Source organism: Coregonus lavaretus (assembly GCF_964263955.1).
Source record: "Coregonus lavaretus genome assembly, contig: HAP1_SCAFFOLD_3185, whole genome shotgun sequence".
NCBI classification, from domain to species: Eukaryota; Metazoa; Chordata; class Actinopteri; order Salmoniformes; family Salmonidae; genus Coregonus; species Coregonus lavaretus.
In genome coordinates this window covers 50,001-67,201 of record NW_028164349.1, presented here as the reverse complement: position 1 = coordinate 67,201, position 17,201 = coordinate 50,001, and the positions used below count along the sequence as shown (strand labels likewise).

At 46.4% G+C, this 17,201-nt stretch overlaps 1 protein-coding gene across 1 annotated transcript in view; it reads left to right on the top strand.

Moving 5' to 3' along the window:
- Window positions 1–10,343: 10,343 nt before the first annotated feature.
- The window catches only part of LOC311117125 (grainyhead-like protein 2 homolog), a gene marked incomplete at its 3' end in the record, with an annotated part of 49,421 nt that continues 42,563 nt past the window's right edge, over window positions 10,344–17,201 (top strand). Inside the window, exon 1 of the mRNA XM_084192112.1 lies at window positions 10,344–10,493. Within this exon, the coding sequence (XP_084048238.1) occupies window positions 10,474–10,493 (20 nt within the window). The remainder of the gene's footprint in view (window positions 10,494–17,201) is intronic.

Here is a 17,201-nt window from a genome sequence, read left to right as displayed (position 1 = left end):
AGTGCATACATAGGGATAGGTTCCTGGTCTAAAGTAGTGCACTACATAGGGAATAGGGTGCCATTCTCTGGTCTAAAGTAGTGCACTACATAGTGAATAGGGTGCCATTCTCTGGTCTAAAGTAGTGCACTACATAGGGAATAGGGTGCCATTCTCTGGTCTAAAGTAGTGCACTACATAGGGAATAGGGTGCCATTCTCTGGTCTAAAGTAGTGCACTACATAGGGAATAGGGTGCCATTCTCTGGTCTAAAGTAGTGCACTACATAGGGAATAGGGTGCCATTCTCTGGTCTAAAGTAGTGCCTACAAGGGAATAGGGTGCCATTCTCTGGTCTAAAGTAGTGCACTATATAGGGAATAGGGTGCCATTCTCTGGTCTAAAGTAGTGCACTATATAGGGAATAGGGTGCCATTCTCTGGTCTAAAGTAGTGCACGATATAGGGAATAGGGTGCCATTCTCTGGTCTAAAGTAGTGCACTATATAGGGAATAGGGTGCCATTCTCTCGGTCTAAAAGTAGTGCACTATATAGGGAATAGGGTGCCATTCTCTGGTCTAAAGTAGTGCACTATATAGGGAATAGGGTGCCATTCTCTGGTCTAAAGTAGTGCACTATATAGGGAATAGGGTGCCATTCTCTGGTCTAAAGTAGTGCACTACATAGGGAATAGGGTGCCATTCTCTGGTTCTAAAGTAGTGCACTACATAGGGAATAGGGTGCCATTTGGGACGCAGTCTGACTGTGGGGTTGAGATAACATCTGAAGGGTAGTCTCCATGGATGCAGCCTGACTGTGGGGTTGAGATAACATCTGAAGGTCTCCATGGATGCAGCCTGACTGTGGGTTGAGATAACATCTGAAGGTCTCCATGGATGCAGCCTGACTGTGGGGTTGAGATAACATCTGAAGGTCTCCATGGATGCAGCCTGACTGTGGGGTTGAGATAACATCTGAAGGGTGGTCTCCATGGATGCAGCCTGACTGTGGGGTTGAGATAACATCTGAAGGTCTCCATGGATGCAGTCTGACTGTGGGGTTGAGATAACATCTGAAGGTCTCCATGGATGCAGTCTGACTGTGGGGTTGAGATAACATCTGAAGGTCTCCATGGATGCAGTCTGGCTGTGGGGTTGAGATAACATCTGAAGGGTAGTCTCCATGGATGCAGCCTGACTGTGGGGTTGAGATAACATCTGAAGGGTAGTCTCCATGGAATGCAGTCTGGCTGTGGGGTTGAGATAACATCTGAAGGTCTCCATGGATGCAGCCTGACTGTGGGTTGAGATAACATCAGAAGGGTGGTCTCCATGGATGCAGCCTGACTGTGGAGTTGAGATAACATCTGAAGGTCTCCATGGATGCAGTCTGACTGTGGAGTTGAGATAATATCTGAAGGGTCGTCTCCATGGATGCAGCCTGACTGTGGGGTTGAGATAACATCTGAAGGTCTCCATGGATGCAGCCTGACTGTGAAGTTGAGATAACATCTGAAGGTCTCCATGGATGCAGCCTGACTGTGGGTTGAGATAACATCTGAAGGGTAGTCTCCATGGATGCAGCCTGACTGTGGAGTTGAGATAACATCTGAAGGGTGGTCTCCATGGATGCAGCCTGACTGTGGGGTTGAGATAACATCTGAAGGGTCGTCTCCATGGATGCAGCCTGACTGTGGGGTTGAGATAACATCTGAAGGTCTCCATGGATGCAGCCTGACTGTGGAGTTGAGATAACATCTGAAGGTCTCCATGGATGCAGTCTGACTGTGGGGTTGAGATAACATCTGAAGGGTAGTCTCCATGGATGCAGCCTGGCTGTGGGGTTGAGATAACATCTGAAGGTCTCCATGGATGCAGCCTGACTGTGGAGTTGAGATAACATCTGAAGGGTAGTCTCCATGGACGCAGCCTGACTGTGGGGTTGAGATAACATCTGAAGGGTAGTCTCCATGGACGCAGCCTGACTGTGGGGTTGAGATAACATCTGAAGGGTGGTCTCCATGGATGCAGCCTGACTGTGGGGTTGAGATAACATCTGAAGGGTGGTCTCCATGGATGCAGCCTGACTGTGGGGTTGAGATAACATCTGAAGGGTAGTCTCCATGGATGCAGCCTGACTGTGGGGTTGAGATAACATCTGAAGGTCTCCATGGATGCAGTCTGACTGTGGGGTTGAGATAACATCTGAAGGGTAGTCTCCATGGACGCAGCCTGACTGTGGGGTTGAGATAACATCTGAAGGGTGGTCTCCATGGATGCAGCCTGACTGTGGGGTTGAGATAACATCTGAAGGTCTCCATGGATGCAGTCTGACTGTGGGGTTGAGATAACATCTGAAGGGTAGTCTCCATGGATGCAGTCTGACTGTGGGGTTGAGATGACATCTGAAGGTCTCCATGGATGCAGCCTGACTGTGGGGTTGAGATAACATCTGAAGGGTAGTCTCCATGGATGCAGCCTGACTGTGGGGTTGAGATAACATCTGAAGGGTGGTCTCCATGGATGCAGTCTGGCTGTGGGGTTGAGATAACATCTGAAGGTCTCCATGGATGCAGCCTGACTGTGGGGTTGAGATAACATCTGAAGGGTAGTCTCCATGGATGCAGCCTGACTGTGGGGTTGAGATAACATCTGAAGGGTGGTCTCCATGGATGCAGCCTGACTGTGGAGTTGAGATAACATCTGAAGGTCTCCATGGATGCAGTCTGACTGTGGGGTTGAGATAACATCTGAAGGTCTCCATGGATATAGTCTGACTGTGGGATTGAGATGACATCTGAAGGTCTCCATGGATGCAGCCTGACTGTGGGGTTGAGATAACATCTGAAGGGTAGTCTCCATGAACGCAGTCTGACTGTGTAGTAGAGATAACATCTGAAGGGTAGTCTCCATGGACGCAGTTTGACTGTGGGGTTGAGATAACATCTGAAGGTCTCCAAGGATGCAGCCTGACTGTGGGGTTGAGATAACATCTGAAGGGTAGTCTCCATGGATGCAGCCTGACTGTGAAGTTGAGATAACATCTGAAGGGTGGTCTCCATGGATGCAGTCTGACTGTGGAGTTGAGATAACATCTGAAGGGTAGTCTCCATGGATGCAGCCTGACTGTGAAGTTGAGATAACATCTGAAGGGTGGTCTCCATGGACGCAGCCTGACTGTGGAAATGAGATAACATCTGAAGGGTAGTCTCCATGGATGCAGTCTGACTGTGGGGTTGAGATAACATCTGAAGGGTAGTCTCCATGAACGCAGTCTGACTGTGGAGTTGAGATAACACCTGAAGGTCTCCATGGATGCAGTCTGACTGTGGGGTTGAGATAACATCTGAAGGTCTCCATGGATGCAGCCTGACTGTGGGGTTGAGATAACATCTGAAGGGTAGTCTCCATGAACGCAGTCTGACTGTGGAGTTGAGATAACATCTGAAGGGTAGTCTCCATGGATGCAGCCTGACTGTGGAGTTGAGATAACATCTGAAGGTCTCCATGGATGCAGTCTGACTGTGGAGTTGAGATAATATCTGAAGGGTCGTCTCCATGGATGCAGCCTGACTGTGGGGTTGAGATAACATCTGAAGGTCTCCATGGATGCAGCCTGACTGTGAAGTTGAGATAACATCTGAAGGTCTCCATGGATGCAGCCTGACTGTGGGGTTGAGATAACATCTGAATGGTCGTCTCCATGGATGCAGTCTGACTGTGGAGTTGAGATAACATCTGAAGGTCTCCATGGATGCAGCCTGGCTGTGGGGTTGAGATAACATCTGAAGGTCTCCATGGATGCATCCTGACTGTGGGGTTGAGATAACATCTGAAGGGTGGTCTCCATGGATGCAGCCTGACTGTGGGGTTGAGATAACATCTGAAGGTCTCCATGGATGCAGCCTGACTGTGGGGTTGAGATGACATCTGAAGGTCTCCATGGATGCAGCCTGACTGTGGGGTTGAGATAACATCTGAAGGGTAGTCTCCATGGATGCAGCCTGACTGTGGGGTTGAGATAACATCTGAAGGGTAGTCTCCATGGATGCAGTCTGACTGTGGGGTTGAGATAACATCTGAAGGGTAGTCTCCATGGATGCAGCCTGACTGTGGGGTTGAGATAACATCTGAAGGGTAGTCTCCATGGATGCAGTCTGACTGTGGGGTTGAGATAACATCTGAAGGTCTCCATGGACGCAGCCTGACTGTGGGGTTGAGATAACATCTGAAGGGTGGTCTCCATGGATGCAGTCTGACTGTGGGGTTGAGATGACATCTGAAGGTCTCCATGGATGCAGCCTGACTGTGGGGTTGAGATAACATCTGAAGGGTAGTCTCCATGGATGCAGCCTGACTGTGGGGTTGAGATAACATCTGAAGGGTGGTCTCCATGGATGCAGCCTGACTGTGGGGTTGAGATAACATCTGAAGGGTAGTCTCCATGGATGCAGTCTGACTGTGGGATTGAGATGACATCTGAAGGTCTCCATGGATGCAGCCTGACTGTGGGGTTGAGATAACATCTGAAGGGTAGTCTCCATGAACGCAGTCTGACTGTGGAGTAGAGATAACATCTGAAGGGTAGTCTCCATGGACGCAGTTTGACTGTGGGGTTGAGATAACATCTGAAGGTCTCCAAAGATGCAGCCTGACTGTGGGGTTGAGATAACATCTGAAGGGTCATCTCCATGGATGCAGTCTGGCTGTGGGGTTGAGATAACATCTGAAGGTCTCTATGGATGCAGCCTGACTGTGGGGTTGAGATGACATCTGAAGGTCTCCATGGATGCAGCCTGACTGTGGGGTTGAGATAACATCTGAAGGGTAGTCTCCATGGATGCAGCCTGACTGTGGGGTTGAGATAACATCTGAAGGGTGGTCTCCATGGATGCAGTCTGACTGTGGGTTTGAGATAACATCTGAAGGGTGGTCTCCATGGATGCAGTCTGACTGTGGGGTTGAGATAACATCTGAAGGGTCGTCTCCATGCATGCAGCCTGACTGTGGAGTTGAGATGACATCTGAAGGTCTCCATGGATGCAGCCTGACTGTGGGGTTGAGATAACATCTGAAGGGTGGTCTCCATGGATGCAGTCTGACTGTGGGGTTGAGATAACATCTGAAGGTCTCCATGGATGCAGTCTGACTGTGGGGTTGAGATAACATCTGAAGGTCTCTATGGATGCAGCCTGACTGTGGAGTTGAGATAACATCTGAAGGTCTCCATGGATGCAGCCTGACTGTGGGGTTGAGATAACATCTGAAGGTCTCCATGGATGCAGCCTGACTGTGGGGTTGAGATAACATCTGAAGGTCTCTATGGATGCAGCCTGACTGTGGAGTTGAGATAACATCTGAAGGTCTCCATGGATGCAGCCTGACTGTGGGGTTGAGATAACATCTGAAGGGTAGTCTCCATGGATGCAGCCTGACTGTGGGGTTGAGATAACATCTGAAGGGTCGTCTCCATGGATGCAGCCTGACTGTGGGGTTGAGATAACATCTGAAGGGTAGTCTCCATGGATGCAGCCTGACTGTGGGGTTGAGATAACATCTGAAGGGTAGTCTCCATGGATGCAGTCTGACTGTGGGGTTGAGATAACATCTGAAGGTCTCCATGGATGCAGCCTGACTGTGGAGTTGAGATAACATCTGAAGGGTGGTCTCCATGGATGCAGCCTGACTGTGGTGTTGAGATAACATCTGAAGGGTAGTCTCCATGGATGCAGTCTGGCTGTGGGGTTGAGATAACATCTGAAGGTCTCCATGGATGCAGTCTGACTGTGGGGTTGAGATAACATCTGAAGGGTGGTCTCCATGGATGCAGCCTGACTGTGGGGTTGAGATGACATCTGAAGGTCTCCATGGATGCAGTCTGACTGTGGGGTTGAGATAACATCTGAAGGGTAGTCTCCATGGATGCAGCCTGACTGTGGGGTTGAGATAACATCTGAAGGTCTCCATGGATGCAGTCTGGCTGTGGGGTTGAGATAACATCTGAAGGTCTCCATGGATGCAGTCTGGCTGTGGGGTTGAGATAACATCTGAAGGTCTCCATGGATGCAGTCTGGCTGTGGGGTTGAGATAACATCTGAAGGTCTCCATGGATGCAGTCTGACTGTGGGGTTGAGATAACATCTGAAGGTCTCCATGGATGCAGTCTGACTGTGGGGTTGAGATAACATCTGAAGGGTAGTCTCCATGGATGCAGCCTGGCTGTGGGGTTGAGATAACATCTGAAGGGTAGTCTCCATGGATGCAGCCTGACTGTGGGGTTGAGATAACATCTGAAGGGTAGTCTCCATGGATGCAGCCTGACTGTGGGGTTGAGATAACATCTGAAGGTCTCCATGGATGCAGTCTGACTGTGGGGTTGAGATAACATCTGAAGGGTAGTCTCCATGGATGCAGTCTGGCTGTGGGGTTGAGATAACATCTGAAGGTCTCCATGGATGCAGTCTGACTGTGGGGTTGAGATAACATCTGAAGGGTAGTCTCCATGGATGCAGTCTGACTGTGGGGTTGAGATAACATCTGAAGGTCTCCATGGATGCAGCCTGACTGTGGAGTTGAGATAACATCTTAAGGGTGGTCTCCATGGATGCAGTCTGACTGTGGGGTTGAGATAACATCTGAAGGTCTCCATGGATGCAGTCTGACTGTGGGGTTGAGATAACATCTGAAGGGTAGTCTCCATGGATGCAGCCTGACTGTGGGGTTGAGATAACATCTGAAGGTCTCCATGGATGCAGTCTGGCTGTGGGGTTGAGATAACATCTGAAGGTCTCCATGGATGCAGTCTGGCTGTGGGGTTGAGATAACATCTGAAGGTCTCCATGGATGCAGTCTGGCTGTGGGGTTGAGATAACATCTGAAGGTCTCCATGGATGCAGTCTGACTGTGGGGTTGAGATAAAATCTTAAGGTTGGTCTCCATGGATGCAGCCTGACTGTGGGGTTGAGATAACATCTGAAGGGTAGTCTCCATGGACGCAGCCTGACTGTGGAGTTGAGATAACATCTGAAGGGTAGTCTCCATGGACGCAGCCTGACTGTGGGGTTGAGATAACATCTGAAGGTCTCCATGGATGCAGCCTGACTGTGGGGTTGAGATAACATCTGAAGGTCTCTATGGATGCAGTCTGACTGTGGAGTTGAGATAACATCTGAAGGTCTCTATGGATGCAGTCTGACTGTGGGGTTGAGATAACATCTGAAGGGTAGGCTCCATGGATGCAGCCTGACTGTGGAGTTGAGATAACATCTGAAGGGTGGTCTCCATGGATGCAGTCTGACTGTGGAGTTGAGATAACATCTGAAGGTCTCCATGGATGCAGCTTGACTGTGGGGTTGAGATAACATCTGAAGGGTAGTCTCCATGAACGCAGTCTGACTGTGGGGTTGAGATAACATCTGAAGGGTGGTCTCCATGGATGCAGCCTGACTGTGGGGTTGAGATAACATCTGAAGGTCTCCATGGATGCAGCCTGACTGTGGGGTTGAGATAACATCTGAAGGGTCGTCTCCATGGATGCAGCCTGACTGTGGGGTTGAGATAACATCTGAAGGGTAGTCTCCATGGATGCAGTCTGACTGTGGGGTTGAGATAACATCTGAAGGTCTCCATGGATGCAGTCTGACTGTGGGGTTGAGATAACATCTGAAGGGTAGTCTCCATGGATGCAGTCTGGCTGTGGGGTTGAGATAACATCTGAAGGTCTCCATGGATGCAGTCTGACTGTGGAGTTGAGATAACATCTGAAGGTCTCCATGGATGCAGTCTGACTGTGGAGTTGAGATAACATCTGAAGGTCTCCATGAACGCAGTCTGACTGTGGAGTTGAGATAACATCTGAAGGTCTCCATGAACGCAGTCTGACTGTGGAGTTGAGATAACATCTGAAGGTCTCCATGGATGCAGCCTGACTGTGGGGTTGAGATAACATCTGAAGGTCTCCATGGACGCAGTCTGACTGTGGGGTTGAGATAACATCTGAAGGGTAGTCTCCATGGATGCAGCCTGACTGTGGGGTTGAGATAACATCTGAAGGGTAGTCTCCATGGATGCAGTCTGACTGTGGGGTTGAGATAACATCTGAAGGGTAGTCTCCATGGATGCAGCCTGACTGTGGGGTTGAGATAACATCTGAAGGGTAGTCTCCATGGATGCAGTCTGACTATGGGGTTGAGATAACATCTGAAGGTCTCCATGGACGCAGCCTGACTGTGGGGTTGAGATAACATCTGAAGGGTGGTCTCCATGGATGCAGTCTGACTGTGGGGTTGAGATGACATCTGAAGGTCTCCATGGATGCAGCCTGACTGTGGGGTTGAGATAACATCTGAAGGGTAGTCTCCATGGATGCAGCCTGACTGTGGGGTTGAGATAACATCTGAAGGGTAGTCTCCATGGATGCAGCCTGACTGTGGAGTTGAGATAACATCTGAAGGGTGGTCTCCATGGATGCAGCCTGACTGTGGGGTTGAGATAACATCTGAAGGGTCGTCTCCATGGATGCAGTCTGACTGTGGGGTTGAGATAACATCTGAAGGTCTCCATGGATGCAGCCTGACTGTGGGGTTGAGATAACATCTGAAGGTCTCCATGGATGCAGCCTGACTGTGGGGTTGAGATAACATCTGAAGGGTGGTCTCCATGGATGCAGCCTGACTGTGGGGTTGAGATAACATCTGAAGGGTCGTCTCCGTGGATGCAGTCTGACTGTGGAGTTGAGATAACATCTGAAGGTCTCCATGGTCTCCATGGCACCATCTGACCCTCTCTCCTCCACAAAGTAGTGTCTATTGTCTGTGAACCAGGAATTTCAAGTTGTAGTAGTCGCATGTACAGGACACACATGGGAGACACCGTTCAACGAGATGCTTACTTGCAGGTTCCTTCTCGACAATGCAACAACAATAAGAAATAATGAAATATAAGAAAACTAACATAGAGTTTTAGACATCATCACAAACTCACAATACAATGGATCAGAACAACCTGGGCTGCACAGGGCTGTGTCGGTCCCCTAATACAGGACTATTAAAGGCCCAGTGCACTACTGTTGTGAAATTAAAAAAACACATTAAATATATATATTTGTTTGTTAATTCTAATTTTCCAGGGTGTGCTGCAACAGCCTCAGCTCCTCTACTTCCTGCAGCACCCTCAGCTCCTCTACTTCCTGCAGCACCCTCAGCTCCTCTACTTCCTGCAGCACCCTCAGCCCCTCTACTTCCTGCAGCAGCCTCAGCACCTCTACTTCCTGCAGCACCCTCAGCACCTCTACTTCCTGCAGCACCCTTAGCACCTCTACTTCCTGCAGTACCCTCAGCACCTCTACTTCCTGCAGCAGCCTCAGCTCCTCTACTTCCTGCAGCACCCTCAGCTCCTCTACTTCCTGCAGCACCCTCAGCTCCTCTACTTCCTGCAGCACCCTCAGCACCTCTACTTCCTGCAGCACCCTCAGCACCTCTACTTCCTGCAGCACCCTCAGCACCTCTACTTCCTGCAGCACCCTCAGAACCTCTACTTCCTGCAGCACCCTCAGAACCTCTACTTCCTGCAGCACCCTCAGCACCTCTACTTCCTGCAGCACCCTCAGAACCTCTACTTCCTGCAGCTGTGACCTGTGACAATTTGAGATGATGTGAGTGAATATCCTAAACACTTTAATTACACATGGCTTTACCTGAGGAACCTGTGGTCAGCTGCGGCTCTGACTGTGTGCCTGGAGAATCCATCCTCGGATCCCTATCCAGGTGTGTGTGTAGTCTATTTCATGCCTAGGGCCTTGATGTCTATCAACAACAGGTCAGTGAAGGGCTATCCTATCTTTAAGGCAGGGCAGTCATGCTGCAAGTCCTCTCCTATTCGATCCTTATCTCCCCCATCCTATAATTAATTCCACCAGTCATGGTATTTCATCAACAGTTCTAAATTACATTGCAAAACACTGTAGACGAGCCAGTTGATGTACATGCCGCATGCAGTAACATTTTCATTTCTAGGTATATAACCCTACATGTGAGGTGGGTGTTACCTGTTTTTCTGACGGGACAGCCAATCAGCTATAGGCTGAGTCCACGGTAGATGGACCAATCAGGTGATAGGCTCGCCTTCTTTCAACCGAAATACTTTACACTGAAAGAATTCCAACAAAGTTGACTCATTCCTATTTAGCAAAGCAAGGTAAATATAGTCTTTATTTTATAAGGAGGATTTATTAGTCCATTCATGTACTGACTGTTGGATAGGAGATCATTGATTACCCCGCTCCGTATTGGCACACAGCGCACAGAGGTGCAGCTGCGAAGTCTACCTGCCAGGTAGAAAGGAAAGGGGCTGTCTGTGTGAAACAAGTAGGGCAGGAAAAGTCGACTTACCTGTAGCCCAGGTTCTGGCATCCATCACCAACTCTGCCTCACTCTAGTAGTAACTGCTTCAACTTGAAAGTCCAGTTTCACAAGAAAGAATCGTGGAGGAAGCGAAATATGTCACAGGAGACAGAGAAGTAAGTGTTCATAGCTGGGGAAAGGATCTTTCTTTGATGACTTAAACATGAAATACGATACTTTTTTGCGTTGTAATGTGGGACTAAAGAAATAAAACTTCTTTTTTATTACGACATTAATATTTTAGTAAAAAATATGTAACGGTTTTCGTTTAGAATATTTGGTATTCATTTCCTGGAAACTTTTGGAAGTATCGTTATGGTTATGTTATAGGCAAACTAAGGTTTGCGGAGAACAGACTGGTCAAATTCTCCGTTTTCGTCCGATTTATGTGAATAAAAACGTTTTAGTATTATTTGTTTTAGGCCTAGTTAATACTTTTAGTGGCCTTTAGGCCTAGAATAATCTGTAAACGCTAAAAGACTGTGCATAACAATGTATTTACCATGTTATGAATAAAAAATCTGGATTTATTTATCACATTATTCATTCTCTTCCGTCTTGGTGCTGTATTTCCAATACGCCAACCTGTTGGTTTGATTAAGATGTGTCGCCATATTTATGTTACAATTATTTTAGGACTATGTAATGCTGCATGTCTGTCTATTTGATGGACTGGAATGTTGACACTAGTGAAACATTGCACTAGTCGACTTTGTATTTCTTCATTTACAGTGCGAGAATCATTTTGAACGGCTCTAGAATTAATTTCAAATTTTTCTCGTCAGATATTAACCTGATTCAAAAATGAGAATAAAATAGTTAGTATCCAATGGTGGAATTATTATCATGACTAGTAGCTTACATGTTTCACGAATTCAACCATTTGACCCTAAAGCAGACCATGAGATGTAGACATAGGCAGATGTACATTAATTATATTGGTTTACACTGAATATGCAAATACGTTGTTATCATATCAACCCCAGTAATGTTAGTCTGTTTCCCAGCCCTGTTTAGAGCATACTGTATTAGTTCTTATTCCCACAACAGATCTCCACGAAAAAAAACACAGGTGTAGACTACAACCACAGCCCATATTTTGATGTATAGGGCCACAAATGTTTTGTGAAGTCTTCAGGCGTATAGTCTCAAACCTGCTAATTAGACCTATTGTCTGTCCTGAAGCTCTTTAACTTGTTTTATTTTTACAATATATATATTGGCATTTTATACAATTTAACAATCATCAGCAAAATATGACACAGATAATGCCCCGTTATTCCTTCCACTTACACAAAACAGCAATGCATCATGGGAGCACATCATGCGAAACCCTTCCCTCCCCTCCACTGGTATTAGCTACAATGATTAACAACAAAAAAAACTAAACAGAATGACCTTCACATCCAATGCTAGAAAATAAATTATTCAAAGCAAAAACAAATCATAATAATACATTAAGGAAGAAGATAACAATAAGGTAGCTAAGGTGAACGTCCCCCCAGACATCAGTCAATTCAAAGGGTTTGTTACGTAAATTGTACGTAATTTTTTCAGATGGAATATAGGAAGTTAGTTATTTTAGCCACATCTGCTTGCTTGGCGGAGTGTCACTCTTCCATATAATAGCTGTGCATTTATTGGCTGCAATGACTGCCAATTGAATGAATCTGGTTTTGCTACCAATATTAACTGGTAGAACAGAGTCATCTCCAAGACGAATAAGGGAAGAATCTAGTGGTACAGTCATTAGTGACCTGTGATAAGATCTGAATAATGTCTTCCCAATAATTGCCTAGTTCAGGGCGGAACAAAAACATATGCATAAGGTGCAGTTTTACACCATGGGCAAAATTGTGAATATTTAGAATTGATCTCATACAGTCTCTCTGGTGTAAAATATTGAATTGCATCAACTTGTGCATTATGTTAAATGAAAGACTCTGAGCATCTGAAGAGCTTTCCCCATTTCTCATCCTCAACAATGAGACCAAGGTCATCCTGATTTCATGCAAGCCTTCAGAGCTTCATCGTTCCCCAACAGAGCTTGAAGACTAGAGTACATGTGAGAAATGAAACCTTTTACCCCTTTACTCTCCAGCCACAGTTGATCAGTTATTGGTTTACTCCTGGGCTGAATCCTCCCTGCTGAGTGGCAATATAAGGCCTAACCTATAGGCACTTGAAGAAATGAGTTTGAGGTAACTGAAAATGAGATGCCAGTTGTTGAAAGGATAGTAGATCACCTTCTCTATACAGATGACCAAATGTTTTAATTCCTTTGTTGAACCAAGAATCTGTAATACCCTCTCTCAGGGCTTTGGGAAAGATGGGGTTATTATAGAAAGCTGTTGGTTCATATATAGATCTATGCCCTTCTGTTTATTTACAGACTTCAATCAATATATTTAAAGTGTTTTTAATGAAAGGGTTGTTTATGAGACCTAGCAACGCTTTAGGTGGGCTAATATAAGGTATAGATGCCAATGTAACAGGGGACAGACCCTCTTCCGCCACCACTATAAGGTATAGATGCCAATGTAACAGGGGACAGACCCTCTTCCGCCACCACTATAAGGTATAGATGCCAATGTAACAGGGGACAGACACTCTTCCTCTGTCTGTCTCCAAGAGGGTGACCCTGTTGTTGTATTTAGCCGTAGCCGTACAGCCTTTAACTGAGATGCCCAGTAATACAACTGGAAGTCAGGTAGAGCGCTCCTGCTGAGGATGGTTTGCATAACGTTGTGAGTTTCACTCTGGGGGTTTTTCCTTTCCACAGAATTGAAGAGACCTTCCTATTAAGTTGTTTGAAAAAAACTTTGGGAACAGGAAAGGGCAAGGTTTGAAAAAGGTACAAGAATTTTGGTAATAAATTATATTAAACTTTACACAATTAGAGAAATGGGTAACTCCCTCCATCTATCAAATTCTTCCCCTTTTGAGAAGTGGAGTATAGTTCAGTTGATATTTCTTATTCATTTCAGAAGGAATTTGCAATCCTAGATATGTCATTTTCTGAGGTCTCCAAGAAAACGGCTGGTCTAAAATTGGGTTCTGCATAGCTGCCCTGTTAAAAGGTATGATTATAGTCTTCGATAGGTTTATTTTATATCCTGAAAAGGTCCCATATTCTTTCAGGATGTCAATTAATGCTCGGAGTGAAATGTCTGGTTTACTGAGGTAAAGCAAAATGTCATCAGCATACAACGAGACCAGATGTTCGCGCCCACCTATACGAAAACCATGGATGGATGATCTAGAAGCTTCTGCTAGTGGCTCGATAGCAGGGCAACCCTGTCTCGTGATCGGGAGAACTGGGAGGAAACATTTCCATTAGTCAGGATCTGAGTTACTGGACATTTGTACATTAATCTAATAAGACCCACATACTCAGGTCCAATATTCATCCTCTGTAAAACAGTTAGTTCCATTCTATGCGGTCACAAGCTTTTTCCGCATCTAACGAAGGTTCTTGGTCATTTTCTACATAATGCATAAAATTAAATAATCTGATATTATCAGGAGGTGAGCTGTTTCTTACAAAGCCTGTTTGGTCCATATCAACCAAGTCAGGAAGGACCTTATCTAATCTAAGAGCTATGAGTTTTGTAAGAATCTTCAATGAAGTGTTCAATAAAGATATTGGTCTACACGACCCACAAAGCAGAGGATCTTTCCCAGGTTTTAACAAAACTGTGATCAGTGTTTGTTCCAGTGCGTCTGGGAGCGTTTCTGTCTCTATGTCATAATTAAACATATTGCAAAGAGGCTCAATTAGTTTGGGTAAAAAGGATCTATAGAATTCAATAGGGAATCCGTCTAACCCTGGTGATTTCCCCCCAGCAGTGTTGAAAATGGATTCCCTAATTTCCTCGGCTGTAATCTCTTTCTCCAAGTCCTCTCTATGCTCATCAGTTAAAGCTGGTAAATTGAGTTTGTTCAAAAACTCCTGCGTTGTGTCAGGGGCATCCCCTTCAGACTTGTACAATGTTCCATACTCCTCCCTAAAGACTAGATGAATTGATTTGCCCCCTCAGATATGCTTGGAGAGCTTCCCATAAAATTAGGGGGGAGGCAGAGTTGTTATTGGTGCTAATAAATATGTTGATATGAGTGTTCAGAAATTTTACAAATGTGGGATTATTTAGTAAATATGTGCCAAACCTCCACCTTCTTGAGGGTGGTTGTGTTTTACTGACTGGTAATGAAGCCAGCAGGGCAGAATGATCTCATATACATCTTGGTAAATACTTACACCCAGTAGTTAAACGTCCCTTACCTGCAGGAATAAGAAACAAGTAGATTCTAGAGTAACTGTCATGGACAGGGCAGTAAAATGTGTATTCATTAACCTTTTGGTTGTGAAATCTCCATATGTCTACAAACCACATATCCTGGCGCCGACGAAGATGGCGGCGTCGTGACTAGCTCTTAGGAAACTTTGCGGTATTTTGTTTTTTTTAATGTATTATTTTTTAAACTTTATTAGCTCAGAAAGTGTTTTGTATCATTACATACAGCCGAAAACAATTGGATATCAGAGCGGTGGTAACTCACCAGCATTACGACCAGGATTACGACTTTCCCGAAGCAGATACTTTGTTTGTTCTCCCCAGGGCAATTGAACTGATTCCAGCGGCTGACCTAAAAGATCTCCGGCGGAGGAGAGGCACTCGGAGCGGCCTGCTGGTTCGACTTAGGAAGCGTGCACACCACCCACCGCTTCCAAATATATTACTCGCTAATGTTCAGTCTTTGGATAACAAAGTCGGCGAGCTCCGGGCAAGGATTTCTTTCCAGAGGGCCTGTAACATACTTTGTTTCACGGAAACATGGCTCTCTGGGGATATTTTGTTGAAATCGGTCCAGCCAGATGGGTTCTCAGTTCATCACGCAGACAGAAATAAATATATCTCCGGGAAGCACAAGGGCGGAGGTGTGTTTCATGATTAACGACTCATGGTGTAATTGTAGTAACATACAGGAACTCGAGTCCTTCTGTTCACCCGACCTAGAATACCTCACAATCAAATGCCGACCGTTTTACCTCCCAAGATAATTTTATTTGGTTATAGTCAAGGCCGTGTATATCCCCCCTCAAGCCGATACCACGACAGCCCTCAAAGAACTTCACTGGACCTTATGCAAACTGGAAACCACATATCCTGAGGCTGCATTTATTGTAGCCGGGGATTTTAACAAAGCAAATTTGAGGACCAGGCTGCCGAAGTTCTATCAACATATCGAGTGTTGTACTCGGGCTGCTAAAATCCTCGACCATTGCTATTCGAACTTCCAGGATGGTTATAAGGCCCTCCCCCGCCCTCCTTTCGGCAAATCTGACCACGATTCCATTTTGCTCCTCCCTTTCTATTGGCAGAAACTCAAACAGGAAGTACCTGTGCTAAGGACTATTCAACGCTGGTCTGACCAATCAGAATCCACGCTTCAAGATTGTTTTGATCACGCAGACTGGGATATGTTCCGGGTAGCTTGCGTCCTCAGAGCATGCGCAGACCAGCTGACAACCAACAGACAATCACGGACTACAATAGGAAAACCAGCCACGTCGCTGGTCTTGCTGCCAGACAAGTTAAGCACCTTCTTCGTCCGCTTTGAGGATAATACAGTGCCACCGACGCGGCTCGCTACCAAGGACTGTGGGCTCTCCTTCTCCGTGGCCGACGTGAGTAAGACTTTTAAGCGTGTTAACCCTCGCGAGGCTGCCGGCCCAGATGGCATCCCTAGCCGTGTCCTCAGAGCATGCGCAGACCAGCTGGCTGGTGTGTTTACAGACATATTCAATCTCTCCCTTTCCCAGTCTGCTGCCCCCACATGCTTCAAGATGGCCACAATTGTTTCTGTACCCAAGAAAGCAAAGGTAACAGAACTAAATGACTATCGCCCCGTAGCACTCACCTCTGTCATCATGAAGTGCTTCGAGAGACTAGTCAAGGATCATATCACCTCTACCTTACCTGTCACCCTAGATCCACTTCAATTTGCTTACCGCCCCAATAGATCCACAGACGATGCAATCGCCATCGCACTGCACACTGCCCTATCCCATCTGGACAAGAGGAATACCTATGTAAGAATGCTGTTCATTGACTATAGCTCAGCATTCAACACCATAGTACCCTCCAAGCTCATCATTAAGCTCGAGGACATGGGTCTGTGCAACTGGGTCCTGGACTTCCTGACGGGCCGCCCCCAGGTGGTGAAGGTAGGAAACAACATCTCCACTTTGCTGATCCTCAACACTGGGGCCCCACAAGGGTGCGTGCTCAGCCCCCTCCTGTACTCCCTGTTCACCCATGACGTGCGTGGCCAAGCATGCCTCCAACACAATCATCAAGTTTGTAGACGACACAATAGTAGTAGGCTTGATTACCAACAATGACGAGACAGCCTACAGGGAGGAGGTGAGGGCTCTGGGAGTGTGGTGCCAGGAAAATAACCTCTCACTCAACGTCAACAAAACAAAGGAGATTATCGTGGACTTCAGGAAACAGCAGAGGGTGCACCCCACTATCCACATCGACGGGACCGCAGTGGAGAAGGTGGAAAGCTTAAAGTTCCTTGGCGTACATATCACTGACAAACTATCATCCAGAAGGCGAGGTCAGTACAGGTGCATCAAAGCTGGGACCGAGAGAGAATGAAAAACAGCTTCTATCTCAAGGCCATCAGACTGTTAAATATCCATCACTGGCACATTAGAGGCTGCTGCTGCCTATTGAAATCACTGGCCACTTTAAGAAATGGAACACTAGTCACTTTAATAATGTTTACATATCTTGCATTACATATCTCATATG